A 26,666-nucleotide genomic window follows, 5' to 3' on the forward strand; every position below is an offset into this window, starting at 1 on the left:
ATCACTGCCAATGCTGATTGCAGCCATGAAATTAAAAGATGCTTACTCCTTGGAAGGAAAGTTATGACCAACCTTGATAATATATTAAAAAGCAGAGACATTACTTTGCCAACAAAGGTCCGTCTAGTCAAGGCTATGGTTTTTCCCGTGGTCATGTATGGATGTGAGAGTTGGACTGTGAAGAAAGCTGATCGCCAAAGAATTGATGCTTTTGAACTGTGGTGCTGGAGAAGACTCATAGGTAAAGGCTAGGTGGAAACTAGTTAACTTTTGAAAAGTTAATTTTTGAAGTATAGATTTTCTATTATACTTAAAAATCCTTAGAAAATAAATTATTTTTTATATTAGTAGAAACTGATTGCAGTGTAAAAAAAATTTATTGCTGGTGGATTATGGCTCTCTTTCTGCTTCTAGCTGTGTCTGTTGAGGTAAAGGTTACACACAGGCATGTGTGCTCATGTGCGCACACACACACAGAGTATTACTCAGACACACACACACACACACACAGAGTATTACTCAGCCAGCAAGCAACACAGTCAGACCTGGAGATTACTATACTAAGTGAAATAAGTCAGAAAGAGAAAGACAGTATCTTTTATCACTTATGTGTAGAATCTAAAAAGATGATGTAAGTGAATTTATTTGCAAAACAGAAATAGACTCAAAGACATAGAAAACAAACATATGGCTACCAAAGTGGGAAGGGATAAATTAAGAGTTTGGGGTTAACAAATAAATACTACTGTATATAAAATAGATACACAGTAAGCACCTACTGTATAGCACAGGGAACTGTATTCAATATCTTAACCTACAGGGGAAAAGAATCTGAAAAAGAGAATATAAATATAAATAACTGAATTATTTTTCTGTACACCTAAAACTAATTAACATTGTAAATCAGTTATACTTCAATTAGGAAAAAACAGATAAATGTTGAAAGAAAAGGAGACAAAACTTCTATTGTCAGTTTCATTATTTCAGTTAATCATCATATTTTTAAAATCAGATCTTTTCCCATTAAAAGTCTTTGTGGTTTCTAATGATAGAAGAAATATGTGGACCAAAACAAAATTGACATTAAAATATTGGTTCCATATATTAAAATGCATTTCCACTCTTTAATATATTAGTACAGTTTTTCTCAATAAGTATCCTAAATACCAAGAATTTAAACTAACTTTTCATTAACTTTAGGTCTAAAGAGTTTAGTTTATAATTTATACATTCAAGACCTAAAATGCTTTCCCCATTTCTTTCCAGATAGTTGTGGAATCACCAGTTAGAACTGACTCATTTCTCTGAAATTATTTCTGGGGAACCTTGATATGCCAGGTTGTGAGACCTCTTGATTCAGCAGAGCCTTATTGACAAAACCCAGCATGTAGCTTTTTACATTGACTGATTTGGAATCTCTCCATTTTTTTCTAAGGAACAAAGAGAAGTACAGTTCATTTTGTATTTTACTTCTTAGGTTTTGTGTGTATGTGTTCAGTTCAGTCGCTAAGTCTGACTCTGCCACCCCATGGACTGCAGCATGCCAGGCTTCCCTGTCCATCACCAACTCCTGGAGCTTGCTCAAACTCATGTCCATTGAGTTGGTGATGCCATCCAACCATCTCATCCCCTTCTCCTCCTCCCTTCAGTCTTGCCCAGCATCAAGGACTTTTCCAATGAGTCGGCTCTTTGCATCAGGTGGTCAAAGTATTGGAGCTTCTGATTCAGCATCAGTCCTTCCAGTGAATATTCATATTCAGGACTGATTTCTTTTAGGATTAACTGATTTGATATTCTTGCAGTCCAAGGGACTCTCAAGAGTCTTCTCTAACACCGCAGTTCAAAGCATCAATTCTTTAGCGCTCAGCTTTCTTTATAGTCCAGCTCTCACATCCATACATGACCACTGGAAAAACCATAGCTTTGACTGGACAGACCTTTGTTGGCAAAGTAATGTCTCTGCTTATTTAATATGCTGTCTAGGTTGGTCATAGCTTTTCTTCTAAGGACCAAGCGTCTTTTAATTTCATGACTGCAGTCACCATCTGCAGTGATTTTGGAGCCCCCCAAAATAAAGTCTCTCACTGTTTACATTGTTTCCACATCTGTTTGCCATGAAGTGATGGGACCCGATGCCATGATCTTAATTTTTTGAATGTTGAGTTTTAAGTCAACTTTTTCACTATCCTCTTTCACCTTCGTCAAGAGGCTCTTTAGTTCCTCTTTGCTTTCTGCCATAAGGATGGTGTCATCTGCATATCTGAGGTTACTGATATTTCTCCTGGCAATCTTGATTCCATCTTGTGCTTCATCTAACCCAGCATTTTGCATGATATACTCTGCATATAAGTTAAATAGCAGGGTGACAATATACACCCTTTACGTTCTCCTTTCCCAATTCTGAACCAGTCCCTTGTTCCTTGTCTGGTTCTAACTGTTGCTTCCTGCATATGGATTTCTTAGGAGGCAGGTGATGTGGTCCGTTGTGTGTGTATAGATAGCATGAAATTTACCATTTTAACCATTTAAGTATACACTTTAGTGACATTAGTACATTACTGTGTTGTGCAGCAATCACCGCTTTTCATCTCCAGAACCCTTTCATCTTTCCATTAAACAAGAATTCTTCATTCTCTTCTTCCCCAGCCCCAGGCAGTGCCATCATTCCTTGTCTTTATAAATTTGACTGCTCTAGTTACTTCATAAAAATTGAGTCATACGATATTCACCCTTTGGTGAATGGCTTATATCATTTAGCATAATATCTTCAGAGTTCATCCAAGTTTTAGCATATGCCTGAATTTTCTTCCCTTTTAAGGCTCAATAAAATTCCATTGTATATCAGTACCACATTTTATTTATACAGTCGTCTGTCTCTGTACCCTCGGGTTACTTCTACTTTTTGGCTATTAAACATGCTATGAATGTGGGTGAACAAATATCTATTTGAGCCTCTGCTTTCAGTCCTTTTGGTTATATATCCAGAAGTGGAGTTGCTGAATGGTTGTGGCAATTGTAATTTTTTAACCAACGACTGTACTGTTTTCCACAGTGTCTGCACTATTCACTTTCCTACCAACACTATTCGCTTTCCTACCAACAGTGCACAGGAGCTCCGGCTCCGTTCCATCCCAGCCAACACAGTTATATTCTGTTTTTTCACAATAGCCATCCTAGTGAGTATGACGGAGAAGGAAATGGCAACCCACTCCAGTATTCTTGCCTGGAGAATCCTGTGGACGGAGGAGCCTGGTGGGCTGCCGTCCATAGGGTCTCACAGAGTCGGACACGACTGAAGCAACTTAGCAGCAACAGCAGCAGCAATGAGTATGAAATGGTATCTTGTTTTGATTGGAATTTCTCTAACTGTCATGTTTAGCATGTTTTCATGTGCGCCTTGGCCATTTGTGTCTTCCTTGGAGAACTGTCTGTTCAAGTTTAAAGATACTCATTTTTTGCATCTGATGGGTTGTTTTTTTGCTGTTGAGTTATTGTCATTCTTAAAGGCAATTTTTAAAATGTCTCAGAGTTATAAGGCAAAATACCCCCTTAAGCTCTTTATGCAGAATAGAAGTTTTATTCATTTCTCTGACCATGGTACTTTGGTGAGAAAAATATCTAGTTGTGATACTGAACTATCATCTTAAGTCTTTAGGTTGAGGGTGAAGAAAGCTATTGAGTTGAGGAACAATTTTAACATGAATTGGAGTAGTTACCATTGATGTGAACCTGATAGAGTAGGAGTAGCTGTACTGTATATTTCACCCATATATTTCACCATTTATTCAAAAATTATAAAACAGCTTTGTCTGCAAGTACTTTGATCCTGCTATTGACATGGCAAAGCACATATTATAAAAAGCTACGTGTGGTTTCCCTTTTTGTCATGTTTTCCAAAATCAAATGACATCAGAACATTTTTGATCCTAGCTTCCTCTCAGTCTAATCTATAAAAGTTGACCTTTTTTTATTTTTTCCCCTGTAAGTTTTGGTGTTACTCAGAGATTGTTATGAAGTGATAAATATTTAAAAATATTTATTCACTTATTTGGCTGTATCAAGTCTTGGCTGCAGCAATGAGATCTCTGTTGGGGTGCACAAACTCTCTAGTTGTGGCTCTCAGCTCAGTAGTTGCAGCTCCTGGGCTCCAGAGTACTAGGGCTTCAATAGTTGTGGCAGGCACTCAGGCTCTCTACTTGTGGCACTTGGGCTCTCTAGTTATGGCATGTAGGTTTTGGACTGCGTAGATACACGCACTCCTATGGACCCAACTGCAACTCAGTAGTTGTGGCACAGGGGCTTTAGTTGCTTTGTGGCACATGGGATCTTCCCGGACCTGGGATCGAACCCACATCTCCTGCATTGCAAGGCAGATTCTTAAGCACCAGACCACCAGAGAAGTCCCTGAAGTGATATATTAGTAATAAGGAAGAGTGCACCCCACTCCAGTACTCTTGCCTGGAAAATCCCATGGACAGAGGAGCCTGGTAGGCTCCAGTCCATGGGGTCGTGAAGAGTCTGACACAACTGAGTGCCTTCACTTTCACTTTTCACTTTCACAGATTGGAGAAGGAAATGGCAACCCACTCCAGTGTTCTTGCCTGGAGAATCCCAGGGATGGGGGAGCCTGGTGGGCTTCCGTCTGTGGGGTTGCACAGAGTCGGACACGACTGAAGTGACTTAGCAGCAGCAGCAGCAGTGACTTTAAGGATCCCACGTTTGAATTGCAGCTTAAAATTAGCACATTGGATTTGCAAAAGACAGGAAAGCAGTCAAAGAAATAATGTAGGCCGGGTTTTCTCAACCTTGGTACTATTCATATTTAAGGCCAGATAATTCTTTGTTGTGGGGACTGTCTTATGCATTGTAGGATGTTAGTAGCATCCCTGGCCTCTGCTCACTAAGTGGCAGTAAGCTTCACCCCTACCCACAATTGTGACAACCAAAAATGTCCCTTGGGGCACAGAATTGTCCCAGCTGAGAGTCACTGATGGAGGTCTTCACAGTTACAAGATTTTTGAGTGAAATAGAATAATGCATCTAAAGACTCTGGACTTTGTTAGATATTTAATGCATTGTGTTATGTGTTATAGTTGTGCTTTTTCTTTCATCACATTCCCTGGTGGCTCAGATGATAAAGCGTCTGTCTACAATGTGGGAGACCTGGGTTTGATCCTTGGGTGGGAAAGATCTCCTGAAGAAGGAAATGGCAACCCACTCCAGTACTCTTGCCTGGAAAATCCCATGGATGGAGGAGCCCTGTAGGCTACAGTCCCTGGGGTCGCAAAGAGTTGGACACGACTGAGCGACTTCACTTTCACTTTTCTTTCATCCCAGAAAATGTCTGTTTAAAAAATCTTCTACAAAGTTGTAGATGACAGGATCCATGAAGTGTTTTTGTTTTTACCGTTACCAGTGATTTTTCAGTCAGGTTAATAATATGTGTCGAAGTCCTAGAATCTTGGCTAGAACAGCCATTGTTTTTCTTGAATAACTAATGAAACATTAAGGAAGAAAGACACACTTTGCAGTTTCCAACAAAGCCATATTTTATCAGAAATTTTCATTTCACTCTTAGATACTGAATGTATTACCTTCATTCTGTTGAGCTTGGTGTACTTTGCTAGGCATCAATTTCAAGTTGCTTGCATAATTCAAGTCAATAATTTCTTGGAGGCACACATCCATTATACATTGGGCACCATGGCTAGACTCTGTACAAAGATGAATTCAGTCTTGGACTTTTAAGAGTCCAGTAAATGAGTGGTTATAATACTGAGTGAAGAGGTTTGAGATAGTCATTGTAGTAAAAGAGGTTTAGAAATACACAACTAAGAAACTAATGAATGCTTATGGGGTGGGGTGGGGTTGTCAAGAACAGCTGCAGAGCAGGAGGTTAACTTTGGATTTCACTAATACTTGAAGGGCTTCCCTGGTGGCTCAGGCGGTAAAGAGTCTGCCTACAATGCGGGAGACCTGGGTTCAGTCCCTGGGTTGGGAAGATCCCCTGGAGAAGGAAATGGCAACCCACTCCAGTACTCTTGCCTGGAAAATCCCATGGGTAGAGGAGCCTGGTAGGGTATAGTCCATGGGGTCGCAAAGAGTCGGACACGGCTGAGCAACTTCACTTCAGTCCTTGAAGGCAAATCAGGGAAGTACAGGAAGGTGTCTTTAGTAGGAGCAGGTATGGACAAGAGCACTCATGTTGCTGTGTGCTAGGCAGAGTGCTAAGTAGTTTGTCATCACTAACTCATTAAACCTCACCACAGCCTCTCATATGTGGTAGGTATTATGACCATTTACATGCAAGAAAGTGAAAGATTAGAGAGGAAGTAATTTAACTAGACTGGGAGAATCCCAGGGACGGGGGAGCCTGTTGGGCTTCCGTCTAAGGGGTCACACAGAGTCGGACACGACTGAAGTGACTCAGCAGCAGCAGCAGCAGCAACATCTGATAAGGAAAAAGGGAGGTACCCATGATTAGAACCTGGTGTACTCTTTTGTTTGTTTGTTTTGGCTGCACTGTAAGGTGTGTGGGATCTTATTTCCCCACCAGGGACAGAACCTGTGGAAGCGCAGAGTCCTAACCACTGGACCATTAAGGAAGTCCCTAAACTGGTGTACTGTTATGCGGATAGATCATTGCTGTTGTTTAATCACCTGTGGACTGTAGCCCACCAGGCTCCTCTGTCCATGGGATAGATCATCAGTGGGTGGGATAAAGTGTGACAAGAGACTGAGAATGAGCAACTAGGCAGTTAGTTTGGGGCCGAGTTGTAAAGGGTCCCCTCTCCCAGGTTGAACAATATGGAGGTGTAAGAGCTGGAAGACTTGGAGAGAGGTAGAGAGTCATAGAATCCTAGAGTTAGCAGGACCTTTGAAGATCTCATAACCCACTAGGGAAATTAAAGTTTAGGGAGGCAAAATGAGGTACCTTGCCAGACTGAACAGTTGAGTATTTCCTTCCTGATTTTCTTATAAAACCAAAAAACCACAGAATTAATTCAGCAATTCAGGTTGTATCAGAACTGGTGGAGTATAAAATGGAATTAGGATCACATCAGACCATCTACTGAGCTAGTGGGGTTTTTGTTTTTAGTCTTGTTTAAACTTTCTGGTGGGCTCAGGACCCTTTTATATTTTTAAATTACTGTGCTTTTGTTTATTTTGTACTGTCTAGACATTTTGCCATATTAGAAATTTAAACTTTTAATTTGAAATTTTATTGACTCATTTGTCATAACTTTTTCTTTCCTTTTAAATTTTAATAGTTTATTTGAGCAAAAATCTAATTGAATTGGGCACTGCCAAACTGGAAGTGGTTAGGAGTGCTCCATCAATAGGAGCTGGAGGGAAAGATTTTTATGGAGAAAAGCAAAGCAGAAAAATGATTTGATCAGTTATAGCTTTAGTGTTTGCCTTATTTGGAAAAGCCCAACTGGCTGTTGGTTATTGGTTGTCTTGGTTTGATTTCCTAATCTTGCGGCATTTGCAGGCTTAGGTTTTGGTTTACGTATGTTGGGCTGTAAATTATCAGAACCACCTCAGTCTAATGGTCTCCTTGCTTAATTAACACCCTCCCCCCCTTTTGGCCCTCTTCTCATGCAGGAGAGCTTAATGAAAAATTCGGTGTAAGTGCCACTCTTGGTCACCATCAGGTTGTTGTTTTCGTCTGGGCGTGAAACTCATAGGTTATGAGTCTGGTCTGTGAAAGAATTGTTTTTGCTGTTCATCTTATTGTTCATCTCATTTCTCTCCAAGTGCAGTGAGATCATCTAATGTATTGCTGATGACTGCAAACATGAATTTAAGACCCTTAAGAGAATACAGCCCATCAGGGAGAGTATAATGATGACTGTCAGTTGGATAATACCAAGAGACTAGAATGCTCCTTAAGGCTCCCTGGGAACCAGCCAAGTTGGTATCTGCAAGAATGTACTCAAAGGGGCATTAACCTGTCTTAAGTCAAGTGGCTTCTTTGTTAATTTTCTGTGTTTCCTCCAGGATCAGAGGGATTGATCCAGGTATAGCAGGAGGTATTTGCTATGGCATAAACTTATGGCTTGTTTTGCCAGTAATTGAAAGCAATTCTGTTATCCAAACCACCTTAGCAAGAAATTCTAGGGACTTTTGTTGTGCAACTATGGCCTTAGTGGTAGATTTAGTGGCAGTTGCCAGAGTTAAGGACATTGTCTTCCTGTGTGTTAAGGTCCGTTGTCTTCCTGTGCATTTACAGAGGAAAAAATCTAGTGGCGCAGAGACAAACCAAATAGTTTCATATTGGAGACAAAGATCTTCACCCATGATCTTGGGAGAGCCATCTACCTCAACTTGTCTGCTTCTGGGGAGGAAGCTCCATAGTCAGTTTTAATTTTAGCTCCCTAGCTGGGTGACATAACCATCTTTTGAAACAAAAAAGAGTGAGATGAGTGGCATCTCAGCAGATAGCTAGATTCTCATAACTACTTCTGTATTCAAATTGTGATTATAAAATTTTTATATGAAAAAGTGTGAAGTATATGAAGAAAATGTGGCCTCACACAGATACATAATTGAAATAGGGAGAACCTCAGAGACCCTCAAAAGGACCTTGGAGATCCCCGCAAGACCTCACACCACATTTAGAGAACTGCTGCGCTAAAAAGATTGTCTTGAGAATTTGGACTTGTGAAAAACTGGACCTAACGGGATTATTACTTGGTATGATAATACGTTCTGTTTAAGAAATTAGATCATTTTACCCCTTCATTTTATGAAAGCCCCAAGGGCAGCAGGTACATTTTGAATTGCCCAGGCCTGATGGAAAATCTGCATTTGGCATCTTTTATCCTAAGCTTATATATTGACTATATATATAGAAAAAATTGTTAGTTGCATGATAGAAGAGAGACTGTTGGAAAGTTGTCACTTGAGATTATGTCTGCTTTTAACAAATCAGCCTTCTTAACTAAAAAACTGCCAAGTTTTTTAGTCACTTTCCTGGTTCCTTTAAAAAAAAATCCACTTAGGCCATACTTTTGTTTCTCAACTTGATTTGGTGAAATGCTTTTTAATATTCCAGCTTAAAAAAAAGCACAGATGCATATTTATCATAATGTAATGTTTTCAAATACAAGTATGTACGTGTGTGTGTGTGTCATTGGATGTTACTCTTGTGTATGAACAAATTTATCCCCGAGTCATCTTATAAATGGGCTTCCCAGGTGGCTCAATGGTAAAAGAATCCGCTTTGCAGTGTAGATGATGCAGAAGGCTAGGGTTTGATCCTTGGGTCAGGAAGATCCTCTGGAGGAGGAAATGGCAATCCATTCCAGTATTCTTGCTTGGAAAATTCCATGGACAGAGGAGCCTGGCAGACTACGGTTCATGGGATCGCAAAGAGTTGAACACACTGAGTGACTGAGCACATCTTATAAATAGACATACGCAGTATCTTGACATTTTCAGTGTTAAGAGTCAAATGCTCACTGTAGTTCTGTGTATAAAATGGCTGTGGAAACAGTAACGGTTACTTATTTGACAGCATAATTTGGTTTAAGGGAATCCTGGCATCCCATATTCTGTTTGCTTATCAAGAATTACTGTGTAACCAATCACTTATATTTCTCCACTATGGAAAATTTCGATCAGATCCACTTCTTAGTTTTCTGAATAATTTTTCTTTCTGGGGAGGAGGGTAGAGGGCTGTGTCACGTGGCCTGCGAGACCTTAGTTCCTTGACCAAGGAACCACAGCACTGAAAATGCAGAATCCTAACCACTGGATCAGAAGGGAATTCCCCTTAGTAATTGTAATTTAAAAATTTTAAGCACATACAAGAAATAATTCAACCTTAATTGTCTTATGCACTTAGGAAAAGTGAAACTAGATTTCTTTTAAATTGTTATTCTTTCAGGTTCTTTACCATTTAGAATTTTTAAGTGATGTTGAAAATATAATACTGATACGGTCAGGTAAAATTTTATTTATAGTTTTTTAATCAAAGTGAAGTTGACTTACAATGTTGTGTTAGTTTCAGGTGTACAGCAAAGTGATTCAGTTATACATCAGTCAGTTCAGTCACTCAGTCCTGACTGACTCTTTGCGACCCCATGGACTGCAGCGTGTCTAGGTTGGTCACAGCTTTTCTTCTAAGGAGCAAGCGTCTTTTAATTTCATGGCTGCAGTCACCATCTGCAGTAATTTTGGAGCCCAAGAAAATAAAATCTCTCACTGTTTCCTTTTTTTTGTTTTTCAGATTCTTCCTCCTTAGGTGCGCTCAGTCGCTCAGTCATGTCTGACTCTGTGATCCCATGGACTGGGGCCCACCAGTCTCCTCTGTCCATGAGATTTCCCAGGCAAGAATACTTGAGTGAGTTGCCATTTCCTTCTCCAGGAGATCTTCCATATACAGGGATCGAACCCATGTCTCTTGTGTCTCCTGCATTGCAAACGGATATTTTACCCACAGAGCCATCATTGGAAGGCTTATAGGTTATTACAAAATACTGAGGATAGTTCCCTGTGTTATATAGTAGTTGGTTATCGACTTTATATATAGTAGTGTGTATATATTAATCCCAAACTCTTAATTTACCCTCTTTCCCACATTCTTTTTTATGGCTGAGTAACATCCCATGGTATACATACACCATATCTTATCCATTCATCTATTGATGGACACTTAAGTTGCTTCCATATCTTGGCTTTTATTAATAATGCTTCAGTGAACATTAAGGTGGATGAATCTTTTCGAATTACGGGGTTTTAAAAAATACTTATTCAGTTGGCTACATTGGGTCTTAGTTGTGGTACACAAGATGTGCTTCTCTCATTGTGGCCTGTGGGCTTCTCTCTAGAAGTCTCGCCGATACCCAGGCTCTAGAGCACATGGGCTCTCTGGTTGTGGCACGTGGGATCTCAACTCCCCGACCACATCCATTGCCTTGGAACGTGGACTCTGAACCCCGGGACCACCAGGGAAGTCCCTAGGTGTGTTTTTTTTTCCTAGGTGTATTCCCAGGAGAGGGATTGCAGAATCATGTGGTAGCTCTGTTTTTTAGCTTTTTATGGAACCTCCCAGTGTTCTCCTTAGTGGCTGCACCAATTTAAATACATTTCCACCAACAGTGTAAGAGGGTTCCTTTTTCTCCACGTCCTCTCCAGCATTTATTATTTGTAGACTTTTTGATGATGGTTATTCTGATCAGTGTGAAGTGATACCTCACTGTAGTTTTGATTTGCATTTCTCTAATAATTAGCAATGTTGGACATCTTTTTGTGTTTCTCTTGTGGCCCAGTAAATTTAAAGCCCACTTTCTTAAAGCTATTAGTTGGTGCATCTTCATTACCAATACTTTAGACAATTTAGATTGGAAAGCTTCCTATTAACTCTTCTTGGCTTTTAAGAAACAACTAAAATACTATACAGGCTTCCCTGCATAGTATGGCTCAGCAGTACAGAATCCCCCTGCAATGCAGAAGATGCAGGTTTACTCCCTGGATTAAGAAGATCCCCTGGAGGAGTAAAGGGCAACTCACTCCAGTATTCTTGCCTGGGAAATCCCATGGACTGAGGAGCCAGGTGGTCTACAGCCCAAAGGCTCACCAAGAGTCCGATGCAACTAAGCACAAAATACTATACATTGTAAGTTTTGATGAACTCTTGTGATTTTTCTATTTTAACAAGATTCTGAAAATAAGAATTTTTAAAAGTTTAAAATTGACACAAAAATTCTGAGCATTTGGTTTTTCTTTAAGTTTATAGGGCCGAAAAGTATTTGGGGACCTGTTTTGATTCACGATCTTGAAATCCACAGTACATTTAACAGATTACAGTTTTGGGTTAGCATATTAAAATACAAACTCAAAGGTTATATTGTTTTATCATTTCATTAATTTATTTAAAAACCTTTCCTTCTTTTTAGTTATAACTCCAAATTGATAGCAGATATTTCTGCCAGTTAAATTTTTTATCTTGTTTCAGAATTGGTGTGGTAGCAGGAAATTAAACAAAAGTGTGATGACATTTCTATCATTGTTTTATGCCTTCAAACCATTAGCATTGATTCCTCTGCATTTTTATAACATAAACTTAAACATAACTTTGTTGGCTCATTATTTTGGTACCCAGAAATTCTGTTCCTGACCATATTTGTTTACATCTTTCCCCACTATTGCTAAGGAATTTTGGTGTATATAATGGTAGTATTGATAGTAAAGTGTTTTCCTTAATGGTGATTTTATAGTTCCTTGAAATTAAATTGATAAGTCACATACATATTTTATATTGTAGTCATCTGGTGGCCTTATGAATAATCTTTATTGCTTGGAGTATGTAATACATGTACCAACCATTTTTTTTCCTTCTGTGCTAAAAACAGGAGATTAATTTTGTTAACCCTTGATTTGAATGGGGCTTCCCAGGTAGCAGTAGTAGTAAAGAATCCACCTGCCAATGCAGGAGATGCAAGAGACTTGGGTTCAATCCTGGGTTGGGAAGATCCCTTGGAGAAGGGGATGGCAACCCACTCCAGTAATCTTGCCTGGAAAATTCCATGGACAGAGGGGCCTGGCAGGCTACAGTCCATGGAGTTGCAAATAGTTGGATACAACTGGGCACACATGGGTTAATTTGAATGAGAGTAGTGTCCTATTTCAGAGAAGGCAGTGGCAACCCACTCCAGTACTCTTGCCTGGGAAACCCCACGGATGGAGGAGCCTGGTAGGCTGCAGTCCATGGGGTCACTATGAGTTGGACACGACTGAGTGACTTCAGTTTCACGCATTGGACAAGGAAATGGCAGCCGCTCCAGTGTTCTTGCTTGGAGAATCCCAGGGACAGGGGAACCTGGTGGGCTGCCGTCTATGGGGTCGCACAGAGTTGGACATGACTGAAGTGACTTAGCAACAACAGCAGTGTCCTATTTGGGCTTCCTAGTAGCTCAGCTGGTAAAGGATCCACCTGCAATGCAGGATACTCTGGTTTAATTCCTGGGTTGGGAAGATCCCTTGGAGAAGGGACAGGCTACCCATTCCAGTATTCTTGGTTTCCCTGGTCACTCAGATGGTGAAGAATCCGCCTGCAATGCAGGAGACTCTGATTTGATTCCTGGGTCAGGAAGATCCCTTGGAGGAGGGCATCGCAACCCACTCGAATATTCTTGCCTGGAGAATCCTCATGGACAGAGGAGCCTGGTGGGCTACAATCCATGGGGTGTCAAAGAGTCGGACACGACTGAGCAACTAAGCTCAGCTCAGCACAGTATCCTATTCAGTTTGTTGACATTGTTGAATTGCTCATTTGTGTCCAACTCTTTGTGACCCCCCTGGACTGCAGCATGCCAGGCTTCCCTCTCCTTCACTGTCTCCTGGAGTTTGCTCAGACTCGTGTCCATTGAGTTGATGATGCCACCCAACCATCTCATCTTATTCACTTAGTAGTTGTAACACTACTTGTACTTTATAACCTAGAAAATAATTTATTTTTATTGATGGGAAAACTGAAGCCCAGTCATTTCTAGGAGGCGTAGTAGTGATGACTTGTGATTCTGTCTTGAGGCTTTTATCCATAGTAGTTTGTATTTTGTAACTCAGATATCTCCTTTTGGCTCTTACTGGCATAGGTTTATTTCTTTATGTTTTAAACTGCAGAAAACTCTGATAACTTCATAAAATTTTTTATCTTTTGCCTTATTACGTGAGAACTAAATAAAAATGCTGTATAAGTTGTATTTTCTTAGGGTATTCCACCCCCCGGCCCCAACCTGAGGTATTCAAAAAGCAGTAGCAAGTTGGTCTCAGTTGTTGGAGTTGGACTTACTCATCTGACTGGTTCAGAGTTTGTTGTGGATGTGAGAGCTCTAATCTGAGTGCAGATGACAAAAACTATTGAATTTTTCTTTTAGGGAGTGTGCCTAAGGTGGATTTACCACCTATGCCCCACCCCCAACCCCCATCCTTAGTTGTTTGCTTAAAGGGTTAAGTCTTCCACTCTAAGGAGCTGAGAGAATGAAGCAAAATTTCAGAACCCTGGAAATAACAGAACCTGTAAATAGCTTTTTATTTTTAGTGTATTTGGAAATGCTATAAAAAAACTTAAAGCATAGCAGTCTTGCAAATGGAGTACTGAAATGATACTTTAATATTTCTCACATGGTTCTTGGGCATTATAAACGTGTTAGAATGTCTGTCTCTTGTTCTGACCATGTTGCCATGTTGATTGTTTTCTCTTTGTCTTTCTATTTTCCCAGAATTTATTTTTAGTTGGAGGGTAATTGCTTTACAGTTTTGTGTTGGTTTCTACCATATATCAACATGAATCAGCCATAGGTACATGCACATCCCTTTCCTCCTGAACTTCCCCCACCACCTTCCACCCCATCCCACCCCTCTAGGTTGTCACAGAGCGGCAGATTTGAGCTCCCTGCGTCATAAAGCAAACTTCTACCGGCTATCTAATTTTGCAGATGGCAGTGTGTACGTTTCAATGCTACTCGCTCAATCTGTCCCACCTCTCCTTGTCCCTGTGTCCACAAATCCATTCCCTATGTCTCCATTACTGCCCTGCAGATATGTTTATCAGTACCATCTTTCTAGATTACATATATATGCGTTAACATATGATATTTGTTTTTCACTTTCTGACTGACTTCACTCTGTATAATAGGCTATAGGTTCATCCACCTTAATAGAACTGAGTCAGGTGAGTTCCTTTTTATGGCTGAGTAATATTCCATTGTGTATATGTGTACCACAACTTCTTTATCCATTCATCTGTTGATGGGCATCTACGTTGCTTCCGTGTCCTAGCTGTTGTAAATAGTGCTACAATGACTATTGGGGTACATGTGTTTTTTTCAATTATCATTTTTTCCAGGTATATACCCAGTAGTGGAGTATTTGGATCATATGGTAGTTTTATTCCTAGTTTTTAAAGGAATCTCCATACTGTTCTCCATAGTGGCTATATCAATTTGCATTCCCACCAACAGTGCAATGGGGTTTGCCTTTCTCCACACCCTCTCCAGCATTTACTGTTTGTAGATTTTTTGATGGTGGCCTCTGACCAGTGGAGTGATACCTCACTGTAGTTTTGGTTTGCATGTCTCTAATAATGAACAATATTGAGCATCTTTTCATGTGCCTATTTTTTGTTTGCATTGTTTGTTTTCTGGTATTGGGCTAGATGAGCTGTTTGTATATTCTGGAGGTTAATCCTTTGTCAGTTGTTTCATTTGCAGTTATTTTTGCCCATGCTGAGGGTTGTCTTTTCATTTTGTTTATTGTTTTGTTTGCTGTGTGAAAGCTTTTAAGTTTAATCAGGTCCATTTATTTATTTTTGTTTTTATTTGCATTACTCTAGGAGGTGGGTCAAAGAGGATATTGCTGTGATGTATGCCAAAGAGTACACTGCCTATGTTTTCCTCTAAGAGTTTATAGTTTCTGGCCTTACATTTAAGTCTTTAATCCATTTTGAGTTTATTTTTGTGTATGGTGTTCAGAAATGTTCTAGTTTCATTCTTTGCATGTAGCTATCCAGTTTTCCCAGCACCACTTATTGAAGAGGCTGTCTTTTCTCCATTGTATATTCATGCCTCCTTTGTCAAAGATAAGGTGGCCATAGGTGCGTGGATTTATCTCTGGGCTTTCTGTCTTGTTCCATTGGTCTATATTTCTGTTTTTGTGACAGTACCATACTGTCTTGATGACTGTAGCTTTGTAGTATAGTCTGAAGTCAGGATGGTTGATTCCTCTAGCTCCATTTTTCTTTCTCAAGATTTTTTTGGAAAAACACAAATTGTCTTTTGTATTTCCATACAAGCTGTGAAGTTTTTTGTTATAGTTCTGTGGAAAATAGCACTAGTATTTTGATGGGATTGGATTGGATCTGTAGATTGCTTTGGGTAGTATAGTCATTTTCACAGTATTGATTCTTTCAGTCCAAGAACCATGGTATGTCTCTCCATCTGTTTGTGTAATCTTTGATTTCTTTCATTAGTTTCTTAAATAGTTTTTTCCATACATGTCTTTTGTCTCTTTAGGTAGGTTTATTCATAGATATTTTATTCTTTTTGTTGCAACGATGATCTCCTTTTCTTTCAACTGTGATTGTCTTACACTTCAAGGTTTATATTAAACTGAAGAGAAAAATTAAATTTCACTGACTCTCATTTCCCACATTATTCACAGAGAAAAGAGCCTAACTGACAAGACTCAAGTAATTTGTATAATGTTTCTTTATTAGTCCTTCAAAAATTTAAACCTGGGAAATTATTTTGAATGTCTTTTTTTCCTAAAAATTAATATCTATGAGGTGGTGGTAATAGTAGTAGTAGCAATAATAGTAACAGCATTGCCACTTCATTTATTTCTTGCCAGTCATATTCTGAACTCTAAACCTGTGTGGTTTTTTGTTTCTTAACTTTGTGAGATAGGTACTATTATTATTTCCATTTTTACAGATGTAGAAACTAAGGCCTAGCAAGAGTTAAGTGACTTGTCCAAGGATACATGCTTTATGTCTGAGTCAGGATTTAAATAGACATCTCTGAATCCAAAACTCATATATCCACTATTTTATTAACATTACCCTTAAGTCATGTGTGTGTACTAGTCTTGTTTTATTTGGAAAAAATTGTTCAGATTTTGCACAGAACAAAACATTTGTCTTTCTGTGGCCTGTGGTGGTAAAAGATTGTTACTTTTACTTCCACATTCTTAGGCAAGTGTTTGCTGTCTTCTGGCCTCTCTGAAGGTAGAGTATGAAATAGATGTGGAGAAAGTAGGGTATCCAGAAAACCCAGACCTGCAATTTAGACCTTTTAATGATTGCCACTTGTTGACTATAAGAGGTTTTATATGTGATTCTTTGTTGGTTTTTTCACTTGTTTGTTTTTTTCTTTGCCCATCTGTAGCACTGATTCCAGCAGTAGTTCAAGTGATGACTCTCCAGCCCGATCGGTTCAGTCTGCAGCAGTCCCAGCACCCACTTCCCAATTGCTTTCGTCTCTGGACAAAGATGAGCCCCGTAAAAGTTTTGGGATCAAGGTTCAGAATCTTCCAGTGCGCTCTACAGGTAAGATTTTGTATTACTGTACTTTCCTCTCTGCTAATTTTGGGGAGTGAGAGAGCAACTTATATTTTCTATATTGTATAGATTTTGTTTAAATCTCTCTCTCTCTTATTCTGACTGTGTTGGTAATATTTTCTATTTGTCTTTCAGCTTTGATTTCTTTTTCTTTTTGTGGTTCATTGATATTTAATGCCATGTAATAAAAAGCAAGTGATTATAATTTACGTAATTTCTAGGTTGTTACATATGTAAGATTACATGTTCAGTTCAGTTCAGTCGCTCAGTCGTGTCCGACTCTTTGCGACCCCATGAATTACAGCACGCCAGGCCTCCCTGTCCATCACCAACTCCCAGAGTTCACTCAAACTCATGTCCATCGAGTCGGTGATGCCATCCAGCCATCTCATTCTCTGTCATCCCCGTCTCCTCCCACCCCCAATCCCTCCCAGCATCAGACTCTTTTCCAGTGAGTCAACTCGTCGCCTGAGGTGGCCAAAGTATTGGAGTTTCAGATTGCATGTTACTTGTACCTAATTATATATACATATATATACATTATTATGCATATTGTATGCATTTACACACATGAAGATTGTATGGTGGGTGTTATATAAAGAAAACATGGTTTGTTTTGAATAAAAATGCTTTCTGGATTAAATATTTTTATATTAGAAAAATTTAGTATAATTAAATTATAGAAACACTATTTTGAGTTAGATTTACAGTGGTCTGGAGTCCTATGAAATGACTTGGACATAAAAAAATTATGCTAGGAAACCCATTTCAATATGTTAACATTTTAAATGAAGAAAGTCATGAATAATGACTTTATGTAGTTAAAAGCTCTGTTGTAATTTTTATTCCGATTTTTTTGGACATTTGGTTATAATGTATTTTTATTGCTCTGTCAGGCATATACTGAGTATGTAAACAACTGTTAGTCGATGGTCAGACCAACAAAGACCAAACTAAGTATGTCTTGCTAAGTGCATTTCAGTGATTACTTATTTATTAAAATAGCCTGTGAAACCTACATACCAGGTTTATGAATAGAGACTATTGAGATGCAAATGTTGATGAACTTTTGATTTAATTACTTTGTAATTTAGGAATGGACAGGGGTTAAAATTGGCTTGTCTTTCTGTACAGTTTTAATTTTTATAGTGGAACTGATTAACGCAAGACTTCCAGATAGTATAATTCATCTCTAAAAGGCCTTAAAGTTGTTTAGCATGTTATATGCCATTTCCCACACAGTTTTATCATCAGCATGATGCATGGAAAACCAGAGAGATGGCTTTCTTTCTCAAATCTTTAAAGTTTTCATATGCATATATATGTATGTTTGTGAAGTTTTTATCATGAAAATTTTAAAATCACCCACAGTAGAAGAAATAGCAAATTGAACTTCCCTTATAGCATACCAGATTTAAAAATCATCAGTGTTTTGCCACACTTGCTTTAACTGTCTCCATCTTTATTCTTTCCTATTCTTGTTCCCTTTTTATCCTAAAGTGAATCCCTGGTGTTATATCATTTCACACTATCTTAAAAGATCTGTACGTAAGAGTATTTTCCTGAGTAACCATGCTATATCATTCTAGCAGATAACCAGTAATATCTTTTAACACCCAGTTTATTTTCAGAATTGTTCAGTAGTCTCTAAAATGCATCTTTAGAGTGGTTTAATTTGAAAAAGTAATGTTTTAATGCTAATTAGGTCAAAAGTCAGGTTAAAGACTCAGAAGCTTACATTTTGAGTTGTAACTGTATTAGAAAAATGAGCAACTTGTTTTTGTTTGATGGTTTAGATACAAGCCTTAAAGATGGCCTTTTCCATGAATTTAAGAAATTTGGAAAGGTGACTTCAGTGCAGATACATGGAACTTCAGAAGAGAGATATGGTCTGGTATTCTTTCGGCAGCAAGAGGACCAAGAAAAAGCATTGACTGCATCAAAAGGAAAACTTTTCTTTGGCATGCAGATTGAAGTAACAGCATGGATAGGGCCGGGTAAGAGACAGAGACAGCTCTATTAACACACTTTCAGTGTCTTCTGTTTTAAAGAGCTGTTGTTTATTAAGTTGTTGCTCAACTTAATAAAATAGATTGTTTTGGTTCAGAAGGCGTGAAGATTGTTTTTGTAAAAGGCAGTTTAGGCCCTTGTTGAATCCCACCTCCCCCAAAGGATTGAATTGATTGCGATAAGGTGATACTTCCTTTCCTAGGAGAATGACAACAGAATTAGAAAACAGACTACATCAATTGGGGACTAGTTAGACCAGTTTTGTTTCCATTATGCTCTGCACAAATTGGACCTGTTATCCCAGTTTCCATGACCTTGAAAGATAATGACAGATTGAGTATATGCAGCCTGTTGAAAATTCCGAGGGGACGTTACATTGCTTGAACCTACCTGTAAGACTTGTCTATTCTAAAGCAGGAAGTCTTGTCAGACATGACGTGGGTCAGTGTTCTTCCTGTTTCAGAACCACCTGCAGTGCTTGTTTATAATGCAGATCTTTGATCCTACCCTCGCTTACTGGTTTAGAATTTGCATACTCAAGTTTTTAAAACCCCTGATTTACTTGTGAGTAAATCTATAGAGGAATGAGCAGAAATGTTAACTTTGTGCATTCGCATAATGTATGCGTGGGACAGTTGAACTTCAAGAGTGAGACTTTGAGTGGAATTTATAGGATAAACATAGCCCATTTTCTTGGAATATTCATTTTATTTGACAACTAAGAGGAAAAAGATAGAATTTCTCTGATAACAATGTGTGTTATTTGTATATTAAAAGAGACACAGAGTTGTTAGAATGAAGACTATAAAATGTGCTTAATTTTGTGGTAAAACACAGGAATTCAAAGGAATATTATCTTTTCAAAGGAATTGTTAATATTAAGTTATGCCTTCACATTTATTTCCTCCTCTGTGGAGTTTGAGATGTATTGCCCTAACTTATACTGGGCTAAGGGCAGCTCAGGAGTTAACACATTTTAAACAGTCAGAACTGACTTTGAGGAATAAGATTTATAATGTCATATAATCTGTACAAGTTTTTAGAGCCATATGTACATATGTAATTTTTAATTAGTGAGGATCTATCTCAGGCATTATCAATAAGTGACCTAATCTCCAAGTAGTGGGCTCAGCTTGAGATTTTTAGTGGGGAAAAAAAACAATGTTTGAGGTCTTTCCTGGCAGTCTAATGGTTAATACTTTGTGCTTCTAGTGCAGGGATCTCAGGTCCCATCCTTGGTCAGGAAACTAAGATCCCATATGCTGCACAGCATGACCAGAAGACTTTTTAAAGAAAATCATTTTCCCTGATTAGTTAACACCCAGGATGTTAACTGGGCTTTAACCACCAGCCACTGAACATGTTCAGATGTTTTTTTAAACTTCCCTGGTGTCTCAGACGGTTAAAAATCTGCCTGCAATGCAGGATACCTGGGTTTGATCCCTGGGTCAGGGAGATCCCCTGGAGAAGGGCATAGTAACCCATTCCAATATTCTTGCTTGGAAAATCCCTTGGACAGAGAAGCCTGGCAGGCTACAGTCCGTGGGATCACGAAGAGTCAGACACTACCGAGCCACTAACACTTTCACTTTCTTTTATTGAAGATGTTGAGAAGTTGGATTGGTTCAAGCATAGGAAATTCAAAGTTACTTTTCCCAAATGGGACAGCATTGAAAGACCAGTTGAGTGGGTTATTTGAAAGCTGTGTAAGGACATTTGGTTGGAATTAGCTGTTGGATGGTTGTCATAAATGTTTTATATTGAAATGTATGGAGCTGATTGCTTCCTTAGCTCTTGGAATTAAAAATATCCAAATCCAGGAATCCTAACTTTGCCGACAGACCTCTGGTGGCTTCAAACATTGTGCTTTTTTACTCCTCTGCTGCACAACATCACAGTCCCCTCAACATTTCAGTGATGTGTAGGTAATAATAGTTAAAACTGGTCATGAAGGCTGAAAGACACACTCCGAAATTTTTACTGAGCTGTTTGGTGGAACTGAAGTCATTGTAGATTTTAATGGTTGCAAATCACGCTTTATCATTCTGATTCTGCTTTTTCTTTTTTTTGACTGCACTACGAGGCTTGGGAGATCTTAGTTCTCCTGACCAGGGGTTGAATCTGGACCACAGCAGTGAAAGCCTAGAATCCTGACCACTAGGCCTATTTTTAGCTGAATTTCATGTTTATTTCAGATTTTAGGATTTTAGTTTTATAGTCTGCATTCAGAGCCTACTACATAATTTTGAAACCTAAGATTAGGCTTAAATAATTGCCATTTTCCGCTGGGGGTTAAAACCTATTTCTGTGATAGTGATTATCTTTTAAAACAAATCAACTGAAATGGAAATTCAGTCTACTTTTCTATTTGAAAGATCAAGGTGTTAACTTTCTCTTAATTTTTTGGACATGTTTCTCTAGCCTCTGTATTCTTCTTTTGCTTTGGAGCTGTTTCTGATGGTATATATGATTTTTCAGATTACATGAGAATTAAGCCCCGTATATCAGAAAGTTGATTTCTTAAAGTAGATTTTCCCATGATATAAGAGTAAACATTAAAACACTCTCTGCCCCTTCCCACTTACAGAAACGGAAAGTGAAAATGAATTTCGCCCCTTGGATGAAAGGATAGATGAATTTCACCCCAAAGCAACAAGAACCCTTTTTATTGGTAACCTTGAAAAAACCACTACTTACCATGATCTTCGCAACATCTTCCAGCGCTTTGGAGAAATTGTGGTATGTTGGTTTTTTTAAACAATGAAAACAGTTTTAAATCTTTGTCATAAAATATACAGCATAAGTGCAGGTTATATTTGGAAAAATGTATTTAGATGTTAAAATGAATATTTTTCTCATTTGCCCTATGTGTTTTTAACTCCTGGTAAAAGATGATCTGGCAAAACTCATCAGGGACTGCTTTATGTATGTATGTAAAAATATATAATTGTCTTTATTTTATTTACATATGTATTTTCCTTTCTACTTTTCTTATCTTTGTCCACTGGATGCTGTTTTAATGCCATCTCTTGTCCTGTGGGTTGAAAGGAAAATCTGGAAGAGAAAACATGTCTGTCAGAAAGAAGCAGCAGATTAGTATATGATGCTTTTTATCACAATGCACATTAGAAGTACCTTGGGAGTAATTGGAATGTGGTTGTCGTCCTGGAAGCTCAGTTCTGTTTTTAAGTTTTAATTAGAATCTGTTTAAATTATACAGGTCATTGTTTGATTTAGAGATAGAAGGATTTTTCTGTTCTCCATGATTTAAAACTTGAGTCAAATTATAGTGAAAATGGTTTGGTTACAGTTTTGCATCCTTAGGTATACTGTTTTGTGCTGTGTTTGAAAAAATAGGAAAATTACTTCTGTCTTCCTAGACTTTCTCTAGGACTTCACCGTTAATAATTGTGAAGAAAGTAATATATTTGGACTTTGGAGAGCAAAAAAAAAAAAATTTGAGTAGAAACATCTATTGTACGTCTTTTAGGCTTGTGTATATGTGATGTCCATTTGTCCATTCTTATGTTTACACTAATGCTCTAAGCAAAAGATTCTTAATATTTTTTAATGGCATAACCTAGTCTTGTGAATAAAATATTATTTGTGCTTGTGGCTGAACAAAACTTCCATCTTTAGGGGCTTGAGACAAGAAATTGAAATGGTTGGCAGAAGTGAAGCAAAAACAGAGAAGCTGTTTAGGGAGAGATACAAACAAAACATTCATCTTTCTTTTCTGATTATTTAACTTCTCTTATTTTTGTGAGGGTACTGTATACTCTTAATTCCAGCTCTACCTGGATGAGTGACTAGACACTCAGTTATCTATCTGGGCTACAACTTCTTCTGTCTTTCGATCACAGTCTGTTATTTATTTGTTTTTTGGCTTTGCAAGACTATGAATTGATAAAAATTTCAAACATACTTTTATTTGAATGTAGCTGCTACCATAAGTTTTGGAGGGGTATAAAAAGTTGAATTTGGGCATGTGGATATATTTTCATCACCAGGGTTGCTAAAAATGGAATGATTATTGAGAGCTATGCTTGTCAATAAGGTGGACATGTTAGTATTCCATTTGAATACTATTCTCTTGTCTGCAGTTGCTCATGATTGTCACTGTTTTAATGACATACAAACCTTGGGAACATAGTCTGCTGCTTATTGATAACAGATTATGCTATAACAGAACCTTTTTAGTGAGTCAGCCCACCATTGTTCTTTGGGAAATTTAAATGGAGCTATCCTGAGTTACTACATTCTATGTAATGATGAAACAGCTTCCGTTTACCATTACTTAGAAAAATTTTGAGTATAAATTATTGCTTTTCTTTTTTTTAAGGACCCATCAAACAGCTCTTTAAATGCATTACTCATTTTGCTCTGTTTCAGGTTTTGATTATTGGCTTGTGACCCTTAAGGAGGCTTAGATAATCACAATACATAATCTGCAATATATGGCCCAGCTCATTATTGTTTAAGTACAAGTTTTGCCATCCAAGTGTCTGGTTTCTCTGGACCATTTTCATGTGTAAGCCAGGTTTTTTCACTACCTCCTCTAAGTAGGCAGGACCAGAGTGTCAGATGTGACAGCAGGTTTTGAGCATTCCAAAGAGATGGGGATATTCCTTTATGTGGAGTGTTTCTTTAGTCCAAGGATGGTGTTCTAATGCATCTTCCAGAGTAGTTCAGATATTTATGTAGTCTATTCTTTCTGGGTATGAGAGATTATTACCACATTTATCAGTCACCAGGTTTGATTCAGTTAGATATACTAATAGAATGAATCTTCTGATTCAGGATTGCATATTTCAAATCACTTTTTGAAAATTTGACTTCTTTATCATTGTTATTCTTCCCAGATGCTGTATTTTAAATAGCTTGCCCCTAATAAGGATTTTAGATACTGCAGAAGGGAATTATTTGTTAGGTTTTCATTAAATAGGCCACTTTTTACTTCTTATCATAAATTTCTCTTAACACAGGTATTATGGATTTAAAATTTTGAGTTTTGAGTTGCATTGCAGTTGCTCTTCTGCAAAGAGCTTCACGTGAGAAGAATTTCATGGTTTGTGACTACAAATGTTGTGTTGAATAGATTTTTAGGCTATTTACAGTTGCATTAAGATGTATAATTGTAACTAAGCAAGTGGTTTGGAGGGAATCTGTAGCTCATATGGACTTGGTTTATTCTGATTTATATTTTATTGGCATATCACTAAGTGGTATCCAACAATTGTTTTTTTCAGGATATTGATATTAAGAAAGTAAATGGAGTCCCTCAGTATGCATTCTTGCAATACTGTGACATTGCCAGCGTTTGTAAGGCTATTAAGAAGATGGATGGGGAATACCTTGGAAATAATCGTCTCAAGGTAAAGGAATTTATATAAGTTGCTGTGCTGTTAATATTTGCTGTGTTTTTTTCCCTCAAGATTTGGAGGTGTTTTCTTTTGGTATATATGATTATTTAAAATTGTAATAGTACAGTTGCTGCTACTGCTGAGTCACTTCAGTCGTGTCCGACTCTGTGTGACCCCGTAGACGGCAGCCCACCAGGCTCCCCTGTCCCTGGGATTCTCCAGGCAAGAACACTGGAGTGGGTTGCCATTTCCTTCTCCAGTGTGTGAAAGTGAAAAGTGAAAGTGAAGTCGCTCAGTCGTGTCTGACTCGTAGCAACCCCATAGACTGCAGCCTACCAGGCTCCTCTGTCCATGGGATTTTCTAGGCAAGAGTACTGGAGTGGCTAGTACAGTTAGATAACCATAAAGGTAATAAACTTCTTTGCATCCTTATCTTGTTATACTGTAATCTGAATTAATACTCACTTAGCCAGGCAGGATAAATTTTGTGCAAATTTTTGTTTGATTTTAACTTGATGATTCCCACTTGAGGTGGTGGTTTGATAAGATTCCTACAGAATACAAGTTTTTTCACAATTTTTGTTGTTGAATAATTGGTGGCTTAACTAATAGAAATTTTGCCTTTTGTATTCAGCTGGGTTTTGGAAAGAGCATGCCTACAAACTGTGTGTGGTTAGACGGACTTTCTTCAAATGTGTCAGATCAATATTTAACACGACATTTCTGCCGATATGGGCCTGTGGTAAAGGTAAGTGGGAGGTTTGGGTATGTGGCTTTAAGTTACTACTGACTTCCTTTCTTTTGGTATCCTGTCCTTTCAGACCCAGTTTCTACTGCTGACTTTTCTTTAGTAACTCATACATTAAAATTCTCTTTTTTTCCAAAATTTGGTCTAGAAGAGCACTTGCTTATGATATGAGTATTTTGAAAAAACTGTATCGAACCCATCAAAATGATTAATTTTGGAACCAGTCTGCAAAATACTGTTAAATAGACTGTTGCTTAGGGATTTCTATAATTTTATCTCACTAAAATTAGTCTGATTATATAATTATTCACATTCACACTTATATGTAATTAGACTTGATTTTTAAAAAAAATGATAGTTTTCAAAAACACTCACACAACAGAATATTCATTCAACTAATGTTTGTTGTGTAACATTCACAAACAACAGGAAAAGGGTCTCTGGACCCCATTCCATTATGTGAAGGTTAAAATTTTAACTTCTTAAAAGGAGATTTTACATTGTGGGAGAATGTTGCAGAACTTTGACATTTCTTTAAGTGTAGCTTTTGTTGTAAGGAGAAACAGTTTTTTGGTCTGGTGGTTTTTTGTCAGTACTTACTTGAATATAGGACAGTACTCAGTCAACGTGGAAAAAGTAGAATACAGAAAAACAAAATAAATATACCTCAGGCCACAGTATCCACTAATCTAAACAGTTCCTATGACATTTTGTTGTGTTTTTACTATAACATGCATCATCAGGAAAAACAAATTTTTTTCTGGAATAAAAAATATATATATTTATTCTTGGCAGTGTGTTAGTGACTTGGATTTTGTTGGGACTAACACAGAATTTTGTTGGGGCTGATGTTGTTTTGTTTTTTTACAGGTGGTGTTTGATCGCTTAAAAGGCATGGCCCTGGTTCTTTACAATGAAATTGAATATGCACAAGCAGCTGTAAAAGAGACCAAGGGGAGGAAAATTGGTGGGAATAAAATAAAGGTGTGCAGAATGACTTTAAGCAGAACCAAAACAAAATCATGTTTGGATCCCAACCTTTTAATGATTGGCATTTTGTTGGCTTACAGCACATCTAGTATATGTCCTCAGTTTTCAAAGTCAATATTACATTCTTTACATTTGACTACTTAAGGACACAGAGTCATAAAACATTACCACAGAACCTTCCCTAAAAATCTTCATTCGAGGAAGTATGCTTCCCTACACCCTGGGTTCCTGGTGCTCACGAGTGAGCTCTCAGTGCAGGCTGCACTCCCAGGAGCTCCAAGTGTCAGTCCAGCTTCTTGAATGATCCTCTCTTGATCTTTTTCCCTCTTCTCTTAAAGAATGGGTAATCACTGAAAGTATGATCTTTTGTCTAAGTATTTTTATTTAAAAACTTTTGTTCATGAGAGTTTCAAGGAATTTATGAACTTAATAACTGATGGTTAGATTGAAATCAGTCTTTTTAAAATAAGATATTGATAGATGGTGA

At 38.0% G+C, this 26,666-nt stretch overlaps 1 protein-coding gene across 4 annotated transcripts in view; it reads left to right on the forward strand.

Annotated features, from left to right (window-relative positions):
• The window catches only part of SPEN (spen family transcriptional repressor), an 87,922-nt gene that overhangs the window by 44,539 nt on the left and 16,717 nt on the right, over positions 1 to 26,666 (forward strand). For 2 of the 4 annotated variants that reach the window (XM_055419285.2, XM_055419287.2), the window contains 6 exons: positions 16,896 to 17,056; positions 18,865 to 19,065; positions 21,666 to 21,817; positions 24,328 to 24,453; positions 25,076 to 25,189; positions 26,060 to 26,173. In XM_055419285.2, the coding sequence (XP_055275260.2) occupies positions 16,896 to 17,056; positions 18,865 to 19,065; positions 21,666 to 21,817; positions 24,328 to 24,453; positions 25,076 to 25,189; positions 26,060 to 26,173 (868 nt within the window). Of the gene's footprint in view, positions 1 to 16,895; positions 17,057 to 18,864; positions 19,066 to 21,665; positions 21,818 to 22,343; positions 23,610 to 24,327; positions 24,454 to 25,075; positions 25,190 to 26,059; positions 26,174 to 26,666 lie in introns of those variants that run through there. The other 2 variants (XM_055419286.2, XM_055419288.2) reach the window with 2 other exon arrangements.

The sequence above is a fragment of the Moschus berezovskii genome, chromosome 17 (assembly GCF_049115385.1).
Source record: "Moschus berezovskii isolate FMDL1 chromosome 17, NW_MosBer_1.0, whole genome shotgun sequence".
NCBI lineage: Eukaryota > Metazoa > Chordata > Mammalia > Artiodactyla > Moschidae > Moschus > Moschus berezovskii.